The sequence below is a fragment of the Myxocyprinus asiaticus genome, chromosome 20 (assembly GCF_019703515.2).
Source record: "Myxocyprinus asiaticus isolate MX2 ecotype Aquarium Trade chromosome 20, UBuf_Myxa_2, whole genome shotgun sequence".
Taxonomy (NCBI): domain Eukaryota; kingdom Metazoa; phylum Chordata; class Actinopteri; order Cypriniformes; family Catostomidae; genus Myxocyprinus; species Myxocyprinus asiaticus.
In genome coordinates this window covers 20,704,520-20,729,064 of record NC_059363.1, presented here as the reverse complement: position 1 = coordinate 20,729,064, position 24,545 = coordinate 20,704,520, and the positions used below count along the sequence as shown (strand labels likewise).

The following is a 24,545-nucleotide window of genomic DNA, read 5'->3' as shown; positions in this document are numbered from 1 at the left end:
ACAGTAGTTGCCACATTCGCATTTTATTTCTTAGATTGTTTCAGTCTCTGTCACCTTTGCTGTCGACCACAAAACAAGGTTGTTAGTTTAACCATGAAGGAAATTTCTGTCATCATTTATTGATCCTCATTTTATTCTTAACCTCATATAACTATAGAAAATTTACAATGAAACTGAATGGTGGATGAAATTCTATTTGGGTTCTACAGAAGAAATACAGGTTTGGAACATCATGAGAGTGAGTAAATTATGACATAATTTTCATCTTTGGGTAAACTGTCCCTTTAAATGAGCCCCTTGGTTGTAAATAATGTCTCAGACTAGTGAGTAAAATCAAAGTGATATTGCAGAGGCAGATAGGATATGCATTTTGTTTGATAATGAGTTATCAAACAAAGTGATCAATAAGTTACCAGCAGAGGCCGTTATTTTTCTCTATACTTACAATGACCTAGTAATGAAACACATCTAAACAGCAAGTTCCAATTATGAATTGTGTTATCTGAATAATAACCCATCATTTGAAGAGCTCTATGAAAACTGAATCCAGTTTAATGATTTGCACAATAACCTGCACACACACAATGACCCAAAGCTAAAAATAAAAAGTTCACATTTGTAGCTGAATATGAAATGACTTATTTTATCCCCGAGCTTTGATTCACTGACACGTGCAATAACATCACAATAACGTGAATATAAATAACTCACTACCTGTTCTATTCTGGCCTTTTTATTTAGTTTTGAATTAATTTAAGTAATTGTGGGGCATGTATTTTTTATTGCACATATTTGAATAATCAACTTTAGTATTTTAGGTTGGAACGTGAATATAAATAGGTATTTTGTCAATTAGCAGACACTTTTATCCAATGCGACAGGGAATGTCAACAGACAGAGATTTTTGAACCAGCTAGCTGCCATGTGTTATAGGATTGGTAGGGGGAGTCTTAGAGGAACTAATTATTCATGCACCCACCTATAATTTCACTGACATAAGTCAGTTTGTCCCCTACATCTTCAGTGATAAGCCTGGAACATCTTCCCTTCCAGAAGAATATTTGTACATTTATAAATGTGGTTTATGAGGACATTTCTGTCCCCATAATTCAAATAGCTTAAAAAACCATACTAAACGATGGTTTTTTGAAAATGTAAAAATGCAGAAAGTTTTTTGTGAGGGTTAGGTGTAGGGGTAGGGTTAGGGTTAGGGTATAGAATCTATAGTTCGTACAGTATAAAAATCATTATGTCTATGGAGAGTCCTCATAATTTAATATATATACATATATATATATATATATATATATATATATATATATATATATATATATATATATATATATATATATATATATACACACATATACAGTGCATTCATAAAGTGCTCAGACCCCCTTCACATTTTTTATGTTGCAGTCTTATGCTAAAATGCTTGAAATTATTTTTTTCACATCAATCTACACTCCATACCCCATAAAGACAAAGCAAAAAACATATTTTTGATAACTTTTCTTATTTAGCTCAGGTGCATCCCATTTCTCTGGATCATATTTGAAATGTTTCTACATTTTGATTGGAGTCCACCTGTGGCAAATTCAATTGATTGGACATGATTTGGAAAGGCACACACCTATCTATATAAGGTCTCACAGCTGAAAATGCATATCAGAGCAAAAACCAACCCAAGAGGTCAAAGGAACTGCCTGCAGAGCTCAGAGACAGGACTGAGTCGAGGTACAGATTTGGGGAAGGCTACAAAAAAAATGTCATCTGCATTGAAGGTTCCTAAGAGCATCCTCAATCCTTAAGGTAACAATTGCAGGTTAGCACTTTTTACAGTGTACTATTTCATATCCATAGCGAGGGGTACTAGGCTATGACAGGAACATGATACCATATTTAAATGGATGTTTAATATTGACATACAAGCACTTTTTAAGCTTAACATAGCAAATGTATTCATTATCAGCAGTTCAATAAAGTGACCCACACATAGAAAAAAAAAAAACACACAAAAATGACTTCCCCTGTACAACATCATACCACACATTCCTTGTCTACAAATCCTTATCAGTTCTATACAGTGGCTCGTTAACTTGGGAAATCATATCTTTTAATTGGACACGATTAATTAATTCTTTGAGTTCTCTCAGATTTACTGTAGCTGTTTTCATAGTACATTGCCTATGACAAAAAAAACAAACAAAAAAACTACCGGTAACAGCACTGGCCATAAGTGTGTTGTAATTGAAACACATAAATACTATATATAAATAATAATACTTTACAAGAATGAAAAAATTATACCAAGGATATAATACAAAATTTTATACATAATTGCCATCCTTAGTAGTTCGATCACCACAAAAAAGAGCAAGAATATGTACAGCTTGCCAGTTAATACCAGATTTTTTTTATTTTTTATTAATCAATCCATCTGTCATCTGCCCATCATGTCTCATTCTGTACACGGTACCATTCAATGTATTCCACATCTCAATGTCCAAACAGGTCAAGCTGGATTTTAACAACACAATAAATTAATAAAAATAAAAAATAAAAAGATCAAAAAGAGGGAAAATAAAAGATCAAAAGAGAGAGAGAGAGAGAGAGAGAGAGAGAGACCATGCAGTCTAGCACCCCTGCCTCCCCCCAGGCCTTCTCTCATCACCCTATGTTCATATCTCCATGGTGCACACAAATAGTCCTGGAGCGTGTTCAGAGCGTGTGCAGAGCTGGTGCCGAGCCGTTGTGCGTGGGGGCTAAAGAAACAACAGTTCGGCTACAATGAGCCAAACTCAGGCTTTAATTGGATGGTCGATAAAGGGCTTCTCATTAAAACCAGTAGAGCTCCTTCCCTTTCTTGTGATGCTGGAGACCTGCAGTGCAAAGCAGACACAAACACAATGGCTGAAAACAAGGAGGGCCCATACACACACAATCTCCATGGTGGCTGCAAGCTCTTTATAAAATAAGCACCAACAACTATGGCCAAACAATCCATTTCTTGCCATTAAGCTGGAGGGTTTGTGAATGTGTTGTGTGGCTCTGTTGGTTTTAACATAATTCTTACATGTTCTTAACTGGGTGAAAATTCAGAGAACTTGATCATCAAGTAATTTTCTAGCTGGAAGTTTTGTACCAGGAAGTTGTTAGTACATTTCATGTCAAGTACATTTTTAGCATTGTATATGTTTCTTCCTTGTGTGTTCTTGTATGCAAAGGTATTGCAGCCATTATACCTTGGCAGGTTGGGAGGGTGTAAGTGTAACACCCTGTAAACTATTTAAATGTTTTAATTTTGTCCTCATGACTTTTTTGAAAGATAATCATTATACTTTAAAGAGTTTCATTTTACTTGGCTGCAGTGCAGAGAGAATTTTTTTTAGCCAACAACATAAAATAGCAACTTTTAAGATCAAACAGAAGCCTCTGCCATCTTAGGGGCCATTCAGACCAAATGCATTCTTGCACTAAAAAAGCTAGAAGCAGTGAATGAATAGAACCAAATAAGCGTTTTTAAAAGTTGAAGTTATTTTAAACTTGACACAGTTTCAAAAAACACTGCACTTCTGCATGAGACGCTAAAAAAACAGCGAGACATAGCACAGCAGTCAAAGATATACAGTCATCTATACTTCATTGAAAAACAATCCAAAAACAGTGCAGAAGGATGCATAAATGCGTTCGGTGTGAATGGACCCTTACTGTGTAGACAATCTAACTATAACTAGCACCTATTTAACAATGTCTCCCTTTCAGCAAATCAGTCAGGATTACTGGGCATTGTGGGCAAACATTACTTAATTAAAGGGATAGTTCACCCAAAAATGAAAATTCTCTCATGATTAACTCATAATCCCAGATGTGTATGACATTTTCTGCAGAACACAAATTAAGATTTTTAGAATATCTCTGTAGGTCCATACAGTGCAAGTGAATGGGTGGCAAAATTTTGAAGCTCCAAAATCCACATAAAGGGAACATAAAAGTAATCCATATGACTCACAATATGATAGGTGTGGTGAGAAACAGATTAATATTTCATTTTTTTATCATAAATTCTCCTCCCTGTCAGTAGGGGGCGAAATGCACAAAGAATGTGAATCACCAAAAACAGAAGCAGGAGAAAGTGAAAGTGAAGGAAAAAGGACTTAAATATTGATCTATCAGATCGCTTCAGAAGATATGGAGTCATCTAGAGTACTTTTATGTTGCCCTTATGTGGATATTGGAGCTTCAAAATTTTGGCACCAATTAACTTGCATTGTATGGACTTACAGAGCTGAAATATTCTTCTAAAAATATTTGTTTGTGTTCAGCAGATGATAGAAAGTCATGCACATCTGAGATGGCATGAGGGTAAGTGGATGGCATTTTTGGGTGAACTAACCCTTTAAGAGCATCACTAGCTAAGCTTAAAATATAACGTGTCCTATCCACTTTTCAGATTGTTTCTATGTCCCTGCTTGTGTGATGTATTATGAAGCCCAGCTTTTAAATCAGATCATCTTACCCGATTCCATGTTGAGGGCCAGGCTCTGTGCCACTTCCCCAGGCGGAAGCAGTCCCGGCCACGTGGAAGTGGGTTCAAGCTTTCCTACATCATAATGCCCAGGTAACGCCGGGAGATGTGGTGGCCGGACAGTGGGCATCAGCAGGGGGCCATAGTGAGGATCCAGCCCAGGAGGGGAGTACAGTTCATGGAGGGGCCGTGGGGGAGCATAGGGCTGGCTTTGAGAGAAACTCCAGGACTCTGATGGGTGTGGGTGAGCATGTGAGTGAGACAGACCCGGGTGCAGGGCCTGGGCGAACGGGTCCATAGCATATGTGGGAGCACCTGCGGGATCACAGTGTGGTCGGCTGAGTGGAGATGGGTAGTTACTGTCCCAGAACGATGGAGGGAAACTGCGCCGGCTGCTCGAGGACGAAGCGTCTTACAGGGAGGAAGAAAAAAGAGAAACTGACAAAGAGAACCAGAGGGCAAAATGTCACATTATTAAAGGGACAGTTCACCCTAAAATGAAAATTCATGTTGTTTCAATCTGACGGCCTCAGTCATTATTCACTTTTGTTTGGTCTGTTTTGCATACAATGAAGGTGAATGCTGACTGAGGCTGTTACAGTAGTTCCTAACATTTGTCCAGGGTTGGGAGGGTTACTTTTAAATGTAATCAGTTACAAATATTGATTACTTTTAAAATGTAATCAATAACATAATCCCATTACCTTGATAAGAAAGTAATGTAATCAGATTACTTTGATTACTTCAAAATCACATTTGTGAATAAAGTCAAGAGAAAAGCAATATGTTCTCAATGACTTTTAATCATACCTTCTGAATGCAAACAAACCGTGTTTGAATAATGTTATGAGTGATGTAGCTATTATATATATATATATATATATATATATATATATATATATATATATATATATATATATATATATATATATATGAAAAAAACATGAAAAACAGGGACACTGCCTCCTTAATAAGAAAACAGAATATGTTCAAATGTAGAACAACTCCGCAGATAAAAAGAAATGCTTTCCCAATTACTGCTGTCATTACAAAAAAAATTTCAGTTTCAACTGAAGTTAAAATGGAAATGAGAAGTCACACTAAAATTTTGACGGTAGGCGTCCCAGGTACCAGAATACTGGCCGTTCGCCGTGGTCATTTCTCCGCTTCTATTCCTGCTCCCGCTAAACCGATCGTCAGATGGTCGGATGGAGAAATTAGGGAACACTTATGACTAATTTTAGCTATTTTTGTTAACATGATTTTCGTGTGGGTCTTACCTTTAAATGTTTCTTTAAATTATATGTTGGGTCCTTGGAAAATTACTGTAACGGATTACAGTTACACATTTTTTTGTATCCTGATTATGTAATGCCATTACAAGTATTCCGTTACTCCCCAAGCCTGTATTTGTCCTAATATTTCCTTTTTGTTTCACTGCAGAAAGAAAGTCATACAGGTTTGGAACGACATGAGGGTGTGTAAATGACCACAGAACTTTAAATTTTGGGAGAACAAACCCTTGCCTCTTTTATCAGTTGAAAATATGGCCGAAAAATTGGCAGATTATTATTAATTAGCAGTCTATGTTTGCATTTGAAAAACATCAAATATTGAATTAGAGGTTTAGCAGAGATGGCATTTCTTTTTGTGTCACATTTGTCCACATGCAGTATAAGACTGTTGCACCTTGGACTCTCAGGTCAGACTTGTCACATGATTTCACATGATTCCCAGCCCACACCCTCAAATGTCTTTCTGATTGAATCATATGGTGTTGCATTTGCTTCTAAAGAGCTTACCACACATCACAGAAATACACACAGCCACATGAGAGAGATGAAAGATAGAAAGAGAGAGCAAGAGAGAAAGACAGTGAGTTAGAAAGCAGTGAGGAAACCCATGAAAGAGATACAAAACAGGGAAAGAAAAGGTGAGGAAAACAAGGTTCCTACACCGTTTTTACCAATGCATTTCCATGACTTTTCCAGTGGCATGTAAATATTGTATAAGTATTTAAAAATCATGTAATTATGCACACAAATATATATACTATACTGTATATTGTGTGTGTGTGTGTGTGTGTGTATATATATATATATATATATATATATATATATATATATATACACGCAATATATATATACAGTATTTGCCAATTAACCCTATCCACATAATTTTCCTTCCTCATGGTACCATCTATTTTGTGAAGTGCACCAGTCCCTCCTGCAGCAAAGCACCCCCACAAGATGATGCTGCCACCCCTATGCTTCGCGACTGGGATGGTATTCTTCAGCTTGCAAGCCTCACCCTTTTTCTTCCAAACATAACAATGGTCATTATTGCCAAACAGTTACATTTTTGTTTCATTAGGCCAGAGGACATTTCTCTAGAAAGTAAGATCTTTGTCTCCATGTGCACTTGCAAACTGTAGTCTGGCTTTTTTATGGCGGTTTTGGAGCAGTGGCTTCTTCCTTGTTGAGCAGCCTTTCAGGTTATGTTGATATAGCACTCATTTTACTGTGGATATAGATACTTGTCTACCTGTTTCCTCCAGCATCTTCACAAGGTCCTTTGCGGTTGATCTGGGATTGATTTGCACTTTTCGCACCAAACTACATTCATCTCTAGGAGACAGAATGCGTCTCCTTCCTGAGCGATATGATGGCTGCGTGGTACCATGGTGTTTACACTTGTGTACTATTGTTTTTACAGATGCACGTGGTACCTTCAGGCATTTGGACATTGCTTCCAAGGATGAACTAGACTTGTGGAGGTCTAAAGGCTTGACATCATTTTCTGGAATTTTCCAAGCTGCTTAAAGGCACAGTTAACTTTGTGTATGTAAACTTCTGACCCACTGGAATTGTGATATAGTCAATTAAAAGTGAAACAATCTGTCTGTAAACAATTGTTGGAACAATTACTCGTGTCATGCACAAAGTAGATGTCCTAAACGACTTGCAAAAACTATAGTTTGCTAATATTAAATCTGTGGAGTGGTTCAAAAATTAGTTTTATGACTTCAACCTAAGTGTATAACTTCTGACTTCAGCTGTATATATATATAACCCTTATGTTGTGTTCCGGTCAGTTTGACCCAGACACATTTTTTATTTATTTTTTTAAGTCCTTAGACATTTGCGCACACACAACCACACACACACAACCACACACACACACACACATACGCATACAAATACACACACACATAGTGTGTTGAGTGCCCTCTTGTGCATCGTCTTTCCATGTACAGTCTTAGAGGAATATTTCAAGATCTACTTATCAAATTATATTGTTTTTGGGCTTGTTTGAATCGAGATAGTCTGCAGTAAGTTGTGATATGTCATTGTCTATGTTATATGTACATGTCGGGAAGTAATAAGGAAAATCGTGACAAAAAGACACTTCTTTTTATTACATTTGTGTGTGACTGTGGGAATTTCATACAATAATACTCACTGCCGTTTGGCCCCTGAGTAAATCAAATTTTTCTTTGCATTCTACTAATTGAGACCTTCCCAACGATATATAACACATGGCTATCTCATTTAGTTTTATGTTTTTACCAACTCTGAATATAATTGTTGTGATAACAAATTTGAAAATGATGAGAATAAAATAGTTCTAATTTGTCAGCAAATTAAAAAGCATTATTTAAGAACTGGTGAAATCAAATGGTAGGATTGTAAAGTCCAGATTCTAGGCTTTAACATGACACCTATTTTGTTCAGAATAAGCAAGTGGTTATTAATTTATTACGTATTTTTTATTTTTTTGTTTTTTTCCGCAGGGAGTGCCCCCCACTGGCTCGGTTTAACCTCAGTTCAATGAATCATTCTATCAATAAAAATAAATATATTTAAATATATATATTTTTTTAAAGAATTACTAAAAAAGTTGATAAAAAGATCTAATGCAATATCTTGTGATAATATATGCAATATGAAATCATCTTAGTGGGCCGGTCATTTTTGACCGTGAACACAAAATGTTTTAGCACAAAAACAAACACAACAGAAGGGTTAAATAAATATTTTACAGCTAAAAATAAATAAAGAAATAAAGAAATGTAATATAAAAAATTTCCAAGACCTTTCCATGACTTTTTAAGATTTTATTCATTTTCATGAATTTTTTATGCCTGGAAATTGTAATTTAAAATGTAATATCAATGAATATGTGGTATTTAAAAAAGTAATTAAAAGCCAGAGAAGGGGGCAGAAGAATGACAAGGAATATCGGCATAGAAGGTAAGTAGATGCCAAGAGAATACAGAGAGGAACAAAGCCTTGTCCCGTCTATCCTAAAGGCCTATATAAGGCAGGAGTTTTAATCCTGCAGAACCACATGTGGTCGTCTCCTACTGTCATGTCAACCCAGTTTACCCCCAGCACCACCTCCACAAACCTGCAGACTCCTGTCTCTGCTCGTGCCCCCACCTGTTGTTTTTACTAAACCTCTTTCACCCCAATCCCCCCACCCCTTGTAGAATGTCGGGAGGGAAAGCGGGGGGGAGCATGTTTTTAGCCAGTACTTTTATATTTAGAATTGCTCTGAAAAAAGACACCGGTGATGTAGCCGTGATCAGAGGAGGGATGGGTGAGCTCCTCATAAATCTGAGGGCCAATATTGTGAGCTGTTTGAACGCGATACAAGCTCGAGCCACTGCGCTTACCAACACTTATAAACATAGTATCTGTTGAGAGGCAGGGAGTGTCTGAGAGGCCAGATGAAGATGTAACAGGGAGGGAGGGGGGTGTCGGCACAGAGTGCTTGTTGAGAATATAGCAAAGGTTCATTAAGGTAAACACACATATCATTTAGTGTGCGTGCAAGCACCCCCTTGCATTGCAGACAGTTGTGCTTGTTGATACTCTATGCATGAGACTACTGTTCAGTGCAAACTTCAACATATTCAGTTCTTTCTCCCTCTTTCTTTCTGGCTGAACCAGTAAAAATCTTACTTTCATTTCTCACAATTCCACCTTTCCAACAAACCACATCAGATTGCTTGTTTCCTCTTCAGTTCTTTCACATTCAACTTCAGGGATATTTCACATTCAGGGATAGTTCCCCCAAAACTATAAATTCTTACCCTCAATTTGTTCCAACCCCATATGACTTTTATCTTCCATGGAACAAAAACTGAGATGTTAGGTTGAATATAAGCAACATTCACAGAAAAAGTTGAATGGAAAAATTATGCAATGAAAGTAAATTGTGACTGAGGCTAACTTGTGTTCCAAAGAAAGTCATACATGTTTGGAATAACATACGGTGATTAAATAATGATAGAATTTTAATTTTTGGTTAACTATTCCTTAAGAGCAAATCAGTTTAATTTACATCCTTCAATTTGATTCAATTCTGCGCAGTTAATTTGAATTCAATTGAGCCCCCTAAGTTGTTTATTTATACATACAACCATTGTAAAATGCAATGCTTTTGGATACCTGTCTGTGTCTTTTAGCTGTCTCAAAACATTTTTTGCATGACAGACCATGCCAAACCAATGGGCATTCCAGTGCCACTATTACAGTTCTTTCTCCAGTGAGGTCTCACCTGTGCTAGGATCGCTTTGCCTCTTTTTGCCCTCTGCCTCCATGTAGGTGCTGAGAGCTCTGGAGAAATGTTCATCCACCACACTGCTAATGTCCCCTTGGTAATAGGTGAATAGGATGCATCGCGAGCTCAGGTATTCCGCCTCCCCGACCTCCTTGTCCTTTGTAGCCTGCTCCATCTGTCCGGCTGAGGGATACGGCGATGGGGACGGACCCCCCGAGCTGGAGCTCCTGGCAGACACCGGAACACTCTCAGAGCAGCATGTGGCCCCCACGCTGTCCATCGGATCCCTACAGCGAGATAAGGGGCTTCTCAGACCAATGGGTGCCTAAGAAAGAGAAGTGATTCAGAACCATTGCGAAACACTCTGCTAATGTTTGTGTGTGTGTGTTTGACTGTGTATCAGAGTGTTTATGATTTAATATGTGTGTGAGAGTGTTTGACAATTGCGATCATACACAGTAAAAAAGTATCAGGTAACCTAAAACTGCCTCGCCCATCCAGAAATCGTATATATGACTATAAAGGAACATATATAAAATACATAATGCATACATACTGTATTTATATATAAAATTATAGTTCACATATTTAGGCATATATCTACAAATTCAAATTCCACTATTATTTGGGGAAATAAATATTACAGATAGCCAGAAAACTGTCATTTTGTAGTTTTTGTGTATATATATATATATATATATATATATATATATATATATATATATATATATAGTTGTATGCCTTTTTATATGTCGGTGTAAACCATTTATGAAAATAATTTTGATGTCTGTTTTACATATATTGCCATATATCAGATTTCCGTATGTGTCATAATGTAGTTGCATCTTAATTAACTTTTTTTCTGAGTCAAAATATTAATTATTATTACCGAATCAACCTGACAACATAGGTTGCACCATCAAGTCGTTTTTAAGGGTTAAATCAGGTACATATAGCTCCTTAAGATGACAGCTGTACAGTTCCAAGTTTTACAGTGTAAACTATATTTTTAATTTTACACGTGATTTAAACAATAAAAAGTGCATTCGTAAAAAACAGTTGACTTTTGTACAATAACGTGCAAAGAAAAGACATTTTAAAGCAGCAACTTTTAATTAATTAGCTTTTAATAACTGTTTCCAGACAGAAATCTGATATATGGCTATATTTGTGTTAAGCAAAAAATAATTACAAAAATAATGTAGACAATGCTCATATAGGATTTCACTGATAGCCTATAAAAAAGTAACGTAGCTACGCGTATGCAACATATATTTCAAAAGTTCTGTAGGAGATTTCTGGGTTTTCACCAGCTTACCGGTAAAGTGCTAATGAACGCTGAAGCTTTGGGCGCGTACGGTGTGTAATGACCATAAGCCGGGTACATAACATCCAGACAACTCATGATAACCCGCTCACTCCTTTTGGCTCGCAGGCAACGGAACTCGCGCTATTTCACGTGCAAACAGCAGAAAAACGTATAAGAAAGTCAGGTAGAACGTTGCAACATCTCTGTGTCTGTAAGTAGAGCGCGCGGATACTGAGCGGTGGTCCACGGTGATGCACACCTAGTGCGCGCTGACAGCTGCACTCGCTGGACTGTGCTTTGGTTTATACCAGAGAATGTGCCCAAGATTGATCTTCACATGTCGACCCTCCCACCCACACCAAGACACCAGACCACCCTCTAGTCTAAAATTTTGACAGCGTGATCCACACAATGCAGTGCACGTCGGTGCGTAAAGGGTTTGGGCTCCTATACTGAGTACAGTGGCAGGCCTTCTTGTTCATCTCCCATGATTGCACAAAGCTTTTCCTTGATGGGTTTTTATGAACTTGCTTTTAGGAAAAGATATGCAATATACTTTGGATTTTTTTGTTTGTTTGTTTTTCTTCTTCTTCTTCAAATTATCACATGCTTTACTTTAGTTTGAAGTAATAGATGTGAATTTATCGAGAAATAAACAAAAAAGGGTTCATTAAGGGTTTATAAAGGAGTTCATTAATGACTAATGAGTCATTTACAAATGCATTATTAATCATTTATAAGCAGTTAAAGCAACATGCTTATAAAGGGCATCTTTCATCCAAAACTTTCCAAATAGTGAGCAATTTAAATTGCATGTTATAAATGCTTAATTAATACATGTATTCATACTTAAATTATTTATGTCACAATGTCACAAAACAGACTATTATATTGAAAGTAGGAATTATGTCATTTTGTCACAGTGTTTATACTGATTACTGTAATCTTGACCCACTTGTTTTGGCCACTTTCTTTGTCACACTGACATCAAAAGAATGGTTTTACCTCATCGTATTTACCTGAACAGGATGAGTAAAAACTCTGCAAAAGCCCTTTTAGGTCTTCATGCCCATTCACAGCATTTATCATATAATAAAGCCTGATGACCATTAAACCACACTGAACTTTAAGTAAAGGTTTCTAATGTTGGCAACCCCTTAATAAATGCTTTAGAGTTGTCCACTTTACATTAAGGTACATTTTTATATGTAACTAATGTTGAATAAGTGGTATTAAGCATTTATAACATGTGAAGTAAAGCAGATCACTATTTGTCAGGTAATGCATTAAAGTCACCCTTTTTATTCATGTTGTTAGAACTGTTTATCAGTGATTTATAATGTATTCATAAATGAATTATTAGTTATTAAGGAACCCCTTTTAATAATCCCTTTACAAAGGGAATGCAAATTGTTGCCAAAAATGTTCAGATTCATTTCAAATGTAATTTATCCAACTGCATAGCTAGAAAGCATCATGTAATGAGCTAATTTGCTTCGCTGAAGAACACTTATTCTCAGGGTGGCACATGGAAGTGATGTATAGACTGGACACCCTGTTCATACCAGCATTTGAGCAAAGAGATTCCTCACAGATCTAGCTCACATTATCACCTTCACTTAAACAAACACGATGGCAGTCCAACACGTACCTGCACATATCATTTCTGTTTCACTAGTTTAGATTAATATTCCAAATCCAAGCTTTTACTATTTCAGACAAAGAACAAGAACTTCCTCTAGGCATTGATTTGTAAACTGTGTCAGATATTCTTTCAGATATTAAAATGTGCATTGGACCTTAAGTGCCAGGAGGTTTTTGACAGACATTCAAGAACATTAAGAGAATTGTGTGGAATATTTGCAGAATTTCAACCAGCAGTGTTAAACAGAGAGGAATGTCTCTGAAGTGTTTGCTCAGGGTTGAGAGAGGAGATGTCTGCCAGAACTCTATGTCAGCTTCAAATGACTGACAAATTCTCTGTCTAATATAATTGGTTCAAAATGCACCGGTCACATCATATGCAGGGATTCAGAAATATCTGTGCTTTCAGTAACAACTACTAAAGTCAGCACAGGACATTTATTGTGTCTGATTAGTACTATAAACTAAAAACACTTGCAAAAACATCATGCAACTGGAACATTACAAGTTGCACTAACGCTGCAGTCTTACAGAATGTTAAATATATTTGCACAGTTATGGAGTAAGTTGATGGGAATTAGAAACAAATACTCTTGAAACAAAACTGAATCAAGCTCCACACTGCTTTTTGTCATGAGTAGGCCTACATGTCTAATTTTCTGCTGCAGGTCAGAAGTTCTGGGCCCATTAAAGTCTCATTTTACACACATTTAAAAGACTTGTCTGAATGCATTCTGGAGTTCTTAGGGCATGCTGTTACCCATCTAATTTCTGTCTCCGCTGAAGAGTACTTTGAAACTTTGGCTTGAGCAGAGCTTTACTCTCATTGGTGTGTTTTTTTTTTGGGATATGGTAGAATGATGCAATGCCACAGGGAAAGGGGTCAAGAGCCTCAGCGTGATGGACAGCTGCTCCTGACTACACGCACAGCGAAGTTTAAAACGGGCTCTGCACTATGACCACATGTAGGAGGAACCACTTATATTAATGACCATGACCAATTGCTCTCTCTCTCTCTCTACCTATGTCTCTCCCTCTCTCGCTCCCTTTTCTCTCAAAGTCTTCCCAGCAACACATATCACTCTCTCCTTCTTTTTGGAACAGTAAGTCATTTGTCATTACTAAGAAAACAGGTTGCATGACTATATGTGTACGCGTGTGATGTCTAGCCTAGTCTGTAGCACAATCTCTGAGCTACAGGGTATGACCCCTGATGCAGAGCTCTTAGTGACCAAACTAGGGAACAGAGAAGTACTGACTGCCCCCCTACTTTCTCTCTTCCCTCCTCTATTTCTTTCAAATTATTCCTGGTTCATTCACTGTCTAGGCCCCTTCTTTCTAAGACTGTGTGTTAGGGTGGGTGTGTATTTGTAAACGAGCAGAAAATAAATACAGATTACATCATTGTTTGGTTTTGACCTTGATATTGCTAGAAAAAATCTCTCTGAACCTAAGAAGTCCAGTGATTGCAGGGCTTATAATACCACATAAAACATATTGTGGGAAAACTTTAATAAGTGTAATAAAAGTGCATTGATGTTTTTTTCAGCTGACAAATGAACAGCTGACAAATAATATGAACATAAACTTTGTTTTATCAACTATAAGCTTTAGGTTGAACCTATATGAATGCATAAGAAAATTGCATACTTTAGGTTTTTTAGCAAGACACCATCTTTAAAGACATATATTTAGAAAAAAAAAATTACTTTGGGGGGGGGGGGGTGGACAAATATTACTGTACATGTTATCTCTGAGTTAACAGAGGTAATATAAACTGAATAATTATATAACAATTTGCAAAATGTTGGACTATAGCATGTCACACTGCATGACACTGCTGTAAGTTTTTCACACAAAAACATTTGTCTTAAGATGGTTAATTTATATATTCTGCTTTTAGTGTATCAGTAGGAAATATCAATTATAGATTTCAACATTCCCTTTGCAAATAGAATTGAATAGAAGAACAAGGGGCCTTACCACAGATGGTATGGCCCCCGCAGAGCCCAGATCAGTCTGGGATTACATGAAGAGACAGAAGCAGTTGAGACAGCCAAAATAGATAGAAGAACTGTGGCAAGTTCTCCAAGAAACTTGGAACATCCTATCTGCCAACAGCCAAGAAAAACTATGTCCATGTGTATCTGGAGAGTTGGTGCTGTTTTGAAGGCAAAAGTGGACACACCAAATATTGACTTAGCCTTTTTAAGTTTACTGGACTTTGTATGACATTAATTGATAAATTAAAACTATTTATGGCATTATTTTTGAAGACATCCTCACTGTGCAACATTTTTCCCCAGATGCCTAAAACTTTTGCACAGTACTGTATATAAAACTTCCACATGACAATAAATATAGTGCACTTACACAACTGTTCAGAAGGTCTATTGCAGAGAGAAAGGAACTATACTCTGATTATTCTTGAGATATGAGTACGAGAATAATTGGTGTAATGTGAGTGTAAACAAGAAATGTTTGGTGAACATTTCGGTGAACACATTTAGATCATCTTACAGCTTATTTATGTATAATATTTGGAATTACATAGTTTAAAAACTCAAAAAATAATAATAATAATTTCAAACCACTCCCTTTACCACTTGCACATTTAGCCAATTTTATTTCACAAAGGGGGTCAGATCCTGTCAGGGCTCTGAAACAACAACCTGATTTTAAGGCCTTATCTGGTTCATTCTCAAGGGGGTCAGCGTTTGGAGTGTTGTTTATCTTTTTCAGCTATAGCTCCAGACGAACACAGTCCATGTGTGGTGTACAGTTGCTTTGCTGCACACACACACACACACACTCAAATGTGCACTGTCAATTCAGCTGTCTGTTACCATCACATAGCACAACAAAGGCCACTGATTGTAGACTACAGTCTACAGAGCTCTAGACACATGGAAATTACATGACAGAGGTGACATTTTTACTTAATTATATTACATTGTTCATTACACATATCATGGCAGTTCTGAGGTGAAATGTCCATTGTGTCCTAAAAGTGTGTTAAATTGTCTCCCAAACAGATTTGTTTTTTAAGGTTAAAGGAATATTCCAGGTTTAATACAAGTTAAGGCCAATCAACAGCATTTGTGGCATAATATTGATTACCACAAAAATGTATTTCAACTTCTCCCTCCTTTTCTTTAAAAAAGCAAAAATCTGGGATACGGCACTTATAATGGAAGTTAATGGGGCCAATCCGTACACATTAAAATATTCAGTTTCAAAAGTATAGCCACAAGACGTAAACAATATGTGTGTTAACATGATGAAAATCAATTACTAACCTTTTCTGTGTAAAGTTATATAAAATTTTACAACTCTGTTGCCCTGATGACGTAATGCTGTAAACCCTAAAACCCTAAAAGGACTATAAAATTAAGATTTAAACAACTTTATAGCACAAAAAACACGCGTTTTAACAAAAGAATGAAAGTGCTTTAATAAAATTAAAAGCTTCTCATAACTGCTTTTAAACCCTACAAAAAGTTGCCCCATTTACTTCCATTGTAAGTACCACACTGTAACCCAGATTTTTTCTCTTTTTTTTTTTTTTTTTTAAAAGGAGAGACGAGCCTAAATAAATGTTTGTGGTTATTAACATTATGCCACAAATGCTGTCCATTGAGTGTAATTTGTATTGAACCAGAATATTCCTTTAATGCTCTCGAGTTTTAAATCAACAAAACCTACCTCCCTGCCCTAAACTTTAAACCCAAACCTAACCGATATTGTCATAAAAAGCAAATGTGACATGGAAAATACAATTGCTGAAGCAATCACATCATTTTGTAGTGCTTCTTTAACAAATTCAGGCAGACGTGTTGACTCTTATGCTCTGCTGTAATCATATCCCAGTCCTTCACATTGCAAGTGCCTATCTGTGTCTGGCGGAGCGACTGCATCATTCATAGCCCAGTCAGTCGGGTGTACTGGGAGACAGCTTCCTCATTGGCACCTCCATATCTGGTGGCTTGACACAGCGTCTTAATGCAAAGCTCATGCTCAAAAAACATGCTAAAACAACATGACACAAGGATCAAATATGTCTGTGTAGTGCACATTTACATAACCAATTTAAAAAACAGTGCAGACAAAATCATGTAAAGTGTATATATAAAGTTGTTATATAATGAGCCGCTCAGACAAAAAGATTGCAATTCCGTTTGGTTGCACAGAAATTACACATTTCAACTTTAACTTCATGTTCTGGAATGTCCAGTGCTAAGTGGAGTCACTTATGATTTTTGATCCTTATCCAAGATTACAACAAGCTTGTTTATAACAAATCTCTTTTCTGCCTAGTTATCATCCCTTCAAACAGCATGTCTCATTATGTTCCAACTTCTCCTTGGTGTGATCAGAATCAGAATCAGAATGAGCAGTATGCTTACACACACAAGGAATTTGTCGTAGTGACAGAAGCTTCCAGTGCAAGTGCAACTGTATATACATACATACAAACATATACATTTAAACGTATATACATATTGTGACATAAAAAAAAATAAGATAAAACAGATGAAAAAGATAAATATACAATAGAAGAATAATGTTCTATTATATTTTCTAGAATATTTTATATACAGTTATGTGCAGGTTATGTAATGTATTGAAGAATAGGTAGGATATGTTAAAGAATATAAATGAAATATGGATATACAGTAAGTAGGAACAGATGGATTGAATATTGCACATGGTTGTATTGACAAAAGGAAAGTATATGGGGGCAGTTTAAACTGTTCATGAGGTGAATGGCCTGCTGGAAAAAACTGTTCCTGTGCCTGGCTGTTCTGGTGCTCAGAGCTCTGTAGCGCCAGCCAGAGGGCAACAGTTCGAAAAGAAAGTGTGTTGGGTAAATGGGGTCAAGAGTGATTTTACCAGCCCATTTCATCACTCTGGATGTGTAAAGTTTTAGCAGGGTGGGTAGCGGAGCACCAATAATCCTCTCAGCAGTCCGACCTATCCTTTGAAGTCTTCTGATGTCTGAAAAACCAGACAGTTATAGAAGTGCAGAAGACGACTCAATGACTGCTGAGTAGAACTGTATCAGGTTGAACTTCCTCAGCTGGTGAAGGAAGTACAACCTCTGCAGGGCCTTTTTCAAAATTGAGTCTATGTGGGTCTCCCACTTCAGGTGCTGTGAGATGGTAGAGCCCAGGAACTTGAATTATCCACTGCTGCCACAGTGCTGTTCAGAATGGTGAGCGGGGGTAATGTTGGGGTGTTCACCGTCATCAAAAGTCCACTGTCATCTCCACATTTTTAAATGTGTTCAGCTCAAGGTTGTTTTGACTGCACCAGATGACCAGCTGTTCAACTTCCCTTCTGTATGCAGACTCATCAGCATCTTGGATGAGGCCGATAACTGTAGTGTCATCTGCAAACTTCAGGAGCTTAACAGAGGGGTCCTTGGCGGTGCAGTCATTTGTGTACAGGGAGAAAAGTAGTGGGGAGAGTACACATCCCTGGGGGGCACCAGTGCTGATTGTACATGTGCTGGAGGGGAATTTCCCCATTCTCACTAGCTGCTGCCTGTCTGTCAGAATGATGGTGATCCACCGACAGATAGAGGCAGGAACAGAGTGCTGGGTTAATTTAGTCCATAGAAGAGTGGGGTTTATGGTGTTAAAAGCCGAACTGAAGTCTCAGATCTCATCTGTATCAGTAATCTGATCAGCCAGCTGTTGCAGCGCTGCGCTCACACACGCTTGTGGAGGAATATAAACACACACAAGAATACACAAGGAAACTCCCACGGTGAATAGAAAGGCTTACAGTTTATGAAGAGGGCCTCTAAGTTAGTACAGTACATCTTCTTCAGCATTGTTACATCTGTACACCAACATTCGTTGATGTAAAAACATGTTCCACCACCTCTCGTTTTCCCCGTTAACTCCGCAGTGCGATCCACTCTAAACAGCTGGAAGCCCTTATTTTTACGGGTGAGGAGAAGTAATTTGTCCATTTTGTTAGGAAGAGAGCGGAGATTCGCTAGATGGATGCTTGGCAGCGCGGTTCGCTTGCGTCTTTTAACGTGCTTGTACAGCACCGCTGCTCCTCCGACTAAAATGTCCAGCAACATGTCTGAATACTCAAAAACCGGTAAAAGATTGTCTGGCATGTGCTGCCGAATATTCAGCAGCTCATCTATGGTAAAACTGATCTGAAATAAATGACTAAACACAAGACAAACAAACAAAAACAACAAAACAACTGGAGAGCTCCATACCGAGGCGGCCATCCACGGCGCCATGATGTGAAAGGAATTATTATCACAATTATAAGACAATTACAAATAGATGAATCTACTTAAGGTGAAGTGTGACTCTTTAGTGCTCAATGTTGCAGTTAGGAATATGTTCAAAGCCCTAACAAACAGAGGGGAATAGATGAATTATAGCCTTTAACACAGCTCACAATAAACCTTTTAACGTATTAACTTTTAAAGGCTCTGATTGCGGCAAACAAATGGACTATCTTCCCTTCTTTATCTCCACCACCTCTGCACAAACAGAGATACTTTCTCCTTGGGCCTGTTTATTAAAAGCTAACCCACTCAGTATGGATAATACGTGAACAAGCAGCATGGCTGAAGTAACTGATGGGTGCTACATTCCCCCTTTGGCAACCTTGAGTGTCCCAGCGATGTAGACAAGCAGCTGATGTCATCCTCAGTGTGTGTGTGTGTGTGTGTGTGTGTGTAAAGGGGTAGCAAGAGACTGTCACCCTGCTGTTGAACATTCCTGTTCCACAAGCACAGGAGGGCACTACTGCCCCAAGAGAATGATAGAAAGAGAGCGAGAAGGACTGAAGCAACTGAGGCCAAAGGAGATGCAGTTACAAAGCTGTGTCACATGCTCAAACAGCGATAATTTACTCTGCTGCAGTCAGATGGTGTTGGTGCTTCAGAATGCCAGGAACGCAGAAGAGTTCGTTCTGCATGCTAAAGATGATCACATTGGCACTCCATGATAAAAGGCTGTTCCATCAAATGTTTCACAGTTCTCCAATGCTTTCTCACCATCAAACATCATTGTGGGTTCCTGTAATGCAAACGATAGCGCAAGGTGCTAGCAATGCCATTGGTTTGATTCCCAGGGAACACACAAACTGATAGAATGCAGCACAGTGCTGTAAGTTGCTTTGGATAAACATGTTTCCCAAATGTCCCATAAATGTAAATGCGGTCTGCCCAATAGGGACAATATCAACTATACATTTCAGCTGTACCCTGAACACTTTCAATTTTGATTCTAAATATGTTGCACTGTTGAGTCTATTCTGTTTAGGAAAATGATGTAGAGGGCTGTTTTACTGATTCTGCATGAGTGCTCTGCTGTGGGCAACTGCTTTACCTTAAATATTAAGACTAAGAATGCTGTGCCACCTGTACAATTTAGATACAGTGATTTATTCAGTGTTGACATCATAGAGTTTATAGCTATTTTTATTGACCAGTAAACTGGTAGATCAGCCCTTAGTTACAACAGTTGGCCAATCAGACAGGGTCTACAAAATATACACTGTATAGTGGTAGTCAAGTAAGCATCCATGTGGAAAATCAGAATAGAATTATGTAAGGCTTGAATATATACATGGTTTTACACTCAAGGGTCTGTAATCCTTGACACAATTTTTTCTGTAAAATAAAACCCGTCCTCATGATAACAAGGTCATTGGTCATCTTTATCCAATCATTTTCCATCTCTTATTTCTCACAAGACCCTGGAACAGAGCAGACACTAACTTCACCTCTGTGCAATCTCAGTGCGGGACACTATACTGAGATCAGTCCCATCCCTTTTAAATATAAGATTCACCTGTCATTTACCAGTCACATGCAGCAACGGGAGATAGAGCTTGGTGACAACACAGCCATGTTCTCATTTATTACTACAGTTTAAAAACAAGACCCTGTGCAATAGGTTTATGTCTGAACCATACACAAATGCAAGTGCAGTACAAGTGTATGTACAATGAAATTCCGGAATTTGAAAAACAAAATATTCCTGAAAAATCAGCTTTTTAAACCTAGTGCCAGGAATTGCTGATTCATCCTTTATTATCTATCTATGTTAGTGTGAAACTACAACTTCCTTTATTCTTTTTTTCTTTTTTCTTTTTCTTTTCTTGTGTTTCCAGTTCCAGTTGTGACATACATATTAGTTGCACAATATAGTTGTGACTTACACTGTATGTTCACACAACAAAACTTTAAAATGTTAAAGAGTGAGTATAGCTTCTTTTGGGCCAACAGATTCAGTCACAAAATTCAAAGTATACACACATCAAAGATGGTTAATAGATATAATTACTAAAGGGATTTACCAGACCCACAACCATTTTTCCACCAGAATAATCTTAAAAGATCGGACACTACGCTTTAAAACCTCCTGAGACACGACGTGACTGCTGTGTGCATTTTTCAATTCCCTGTTTGATTTGTAACTACTAGCATCTAATAAACGTGCCAAAAAATGTTTTTTTGAGGAGCAAATAGTTTTCCTAAAAATGTATGTCCTCATATGGGGACAGAAGGCCTAAGCTGTGAAATTTCAAATAATACCAAGCTATAGAAAGTCAGCTTTTCTATCAGATTGTTTCCAGGAGTGTTGGTTATCCATGTTTTTAAGATGTTACAGACATTACATCTGATTTTCTGTAAAGCTGCTTTGGAATAATGTGTACTGGGAAAAGCACAAATAAAAAACTATACAAATAAAAATTATTTGACTTGATTTGCCTTTTATATTACAATGTTTTTTCTACTTTGGAAATAAAATCTCAATGTTCTCTCTTTGCATTGTCAAACAAACAAGTGATAATCAGTGCTGAAGCATTTTACCAATCAGAAATTAGCATAATTAAATCTTATACAAATAATGGCCAGCATCTTTTTATCACTGTCAACCATGTTAAAATAAAATTAAGCATTATAAATTCTAAATCTATGTACTGATTACCATTGTCCCATGTCTGCCAACAATGTTGAGATGTGCAAACATCATCTGTCAGCCTGAAACTGAATTTTGGGTCAGATTTTAGGATTGAATGCACTTATCAGCATAGGAAAGCTATAGGATGCTCCCTTGCTTACTTGCTCCCTAATTAGTGGATGACTTAACCAACAATATGTTGTCTGACCACACTGGTCTCAGAACAGTTTGAAAGGCACCTTATTTTCATCCTCTCTCTGTATACAGCCTCTGAAAGCAACATTTTCCAGCTTTTGGATGCACCCATCGATTCTCAATGTGATAATGCACATTGGATATAGGATTTCTAAGGTAAGTAAGGCTCATTGACATCGCAGAAGGTTTGTTTAGTTTTCAGCTTTGTACATGGACAATGGCTGGTGTGTCATTTGATTGCAATATTACGTTATTTCAAGGAGTTGTACAACATCATTCTATGCCACCCGGCGAACAACTCTTCTCCCGCATAAAATGCAAGCACTCTATCACAGGCAGAATTAGTATATAACTCCAAAGCCACTACTCCTAAAGAAAGCATTTATTTCTTAAAAGTGTAAGTATATCGGCCTTGAAAAACAGTCGCATGCAGTTTGGTGTATGTCTACGTTTGGTCCACGTCTGCATTGCATTGCCTCTGTGTTGGCCAATGGATTGACTTCTGTTTCTGTGGCGCCTCAAAAACGTTGTAATGGGGACACCTAGTGGTCAATAGGTGACAGTACAGATATAATTTATCTCAGGGCTTTCATAATGCTACCCATCAGCTTACCATAGCCCACAAATACAATGAAAAGTCATTATATCAACACAGACATTATTATATATTTGTTTTTACCCTTTTGTATCCCCTTCAGTCACCCAAATCATGTATTTTCTCCACACATAGTACGAACCCATTCACGCCCTCCTCCCGGTCGTGCAGTGGCGCTGTTCCGCCACGGATAAACGTGCGGTGGCGGCTCGGCCATGTTGAAGTGTGGAGGAACTGCAGCCCGCCATTGTGTGTCTGATTTGCAGCTGTAGCGAGAGAGAGCGACACGGGCGCAAACATTCTTAAAAATACTCGTTTCCCGTTCACTTTAACCCGCAAACAAACGCGCAGACTAAAACACAGCCTCCGGGGAGAGAGAAATGTCAGCCAGCAGCCTTCTGGAGCAGGTAAAGAGAGGCACTTTGTGAACATTGAGCAGAAGTGGCGTCGAGGCAGGTTTTTTTCACTCTCGCAGCGCGAGTTCAGGCCTGAGCTTCAAATAAACCATCATTTATTCTCCCTCTTTCCTCTCCAAACTCACTCCTTCATGAATCACCTGGACCCAATCCAGAGACCGAAAGGCCAAGCAAATAAAGGTAAGTAAAGTGCTGCTGTGATGTTTTAGCGCTGTCTCGTGCTGCGCTGCTGTTAGCAGGCCGTGTTCATATGAACTCCGTTATTAAATATAGAGGTGAAACCTGCTTATTAACAATCCCAAATGAGATTAAAGGAGAAGTGTGTTTTATTATAGATGATTATAGATGTTTTGAAAACTGACAGACCTGAAAAGAGCTTGTTTAAAGCACACGCTAACTAGCTGCTTAGCACACTGATGGGGCCGATCGTGCAGATGAAAGCTTGATACAAACTCCGTTACCTGAACACCCACCTATACTCCCATGTAACGCTGTTAAGTGTGAAGTTCAAATGTAGTGATGTATTTGCCGCACACGCTCGTAGTTCAGCATCCTCAACAGTGATCATGAGGTAGGAGTTAAAACACGCTGCCAGGAAGAACCTGTTGAGGGGGCTATTCAGCACCACAATGAGTGTAACAGAGTAACCCATCACTATCCTTTACATATTGAATCGGTGTATATCACCACGTGTTTGTGATGTTTGGGGTCAGAGTGAGAGACAATGCCCTTTTATTAATTTTTACATTAATTTCTTTTAAATTTGGTTGGTATCAGGTGTTTCCCCAGTGGCAGCAGTCAGTGTTTTTATGTTGTTTTCTGCAGTAGCTACATCACACCTCTGAAATTAGATTTTTTTTTGCCTATGAAAGCACCCTTAAAGGTGTACTCAGTAATTTTTCCCCCATTAAAAAAGATTTACTCAAAGAACTTGTAATTCTGAAATGTATGTATAAAATCATGACCACTCACATGTAGGGCTGAAACGATTAGTCGACATTATCGACCAAAAAAAAAATAGTTGTCGAATAGGCATTTTATCTCATTTAACGTAACGAGATCACATTAAACTCTAATGATGATGCATGAGAGCAGCACTGCAGCTCACGCCAGACTGAGGAGAGGAAGAAAACACATCTCACAGTCCAGACGCACTCTAAACTTTCCAAACAGCTTCAGGTGATGTAGATCGCAAAGTGATTAAATGAGGGAATTATACAAAAATACCAAATAAGTAAATACAGAAGCACTCTTGTTCTGGAGCTGCTGCTCCGCTGAAGGAAACTTGTGTGTCGAGCATCTTTAAAAGAATCACCCCGGCGTTACATCTTATATACAG

The 24,545-nt window shown here is 37.8% G+C and overlaps 2 protein-coding genes across 2 annotated transcripts in view; one reads left to right on the top strand and one right to left on the bottom strand.

The window, feature by feature from the left end:
* Window positions 1-1,394: 1,394 nt before the first annotated feature.
* Window positions 1,395-11,689, bottom strand: vgll2b (vestigial-like family member 2b). The gene is made up of 4 exons (XM_051646994.1): window positions 11,415-11,689; window positions 10,094-10,421; window positions 4,520-4,939; window positions 1,395-2,882 (listed from the first exon to the last, which is right to left on the bottom strand). Exons 1-4 carry the CDS (start codon window positions 11,499-11,501, stop codon window positions 2,839-2,841), a joined length of 879 nt encoding a protein of 292 aa, XP_051502954.1. The 5' UTR covers window positions 11,502-11,689; the 3' UTR covers window positions 1,395-2,838.
* An 11,336-nt stretch (window positions 11,690-23,025) lies between these two features.
* The window catches only part of LOC127411425 (YTH domain-containing family protein 2), a 28,019-nt gene continuing 26,499 nt past the window's right edge, over window positions 23,026-24,545 (top strand). The window contains exons 1-2 of the mRNA XM_051646982.1: window positions 23,026-23,197; window positions 23,362-23,386. Of these exons, the coding sequence (XP_051502942.1) occupies window positions 23,171-23,197; window positions 23,362-23,386 (52 nt within the window). The 5' untranslated portion in view covers window positions 23,026-23,170. The remainder of the gene's footprint in view (window positions 23,198-23,361; window positions 23,387-24,545) is intronic.

Excerpts from the sequence above, each read along its gene's own strand:
- vgll2b (XM_051646994.1), bottom strand. The coding sequence starts at position 11,501 with ATGAGTTGTCTGGATGTTATGTACCCGGCTTATGGTCATTACACACCG. Across the intron at positions 10,422-11,414 it reads CGTTCATTAGCACTTTACCG|GCACCCATTGGTCTGAGAAG; the intron begins GTAAGCTGGTGA and ends TCTCTTTCTTAG. Across the intron at positions 2,883-4,519 it reads GGCCCTCAACATGGAATCGG|GTCTCCAGCATCACAAGAAA; the intron begins GTAAGATGATCT and ends TTTGCACTGCAG.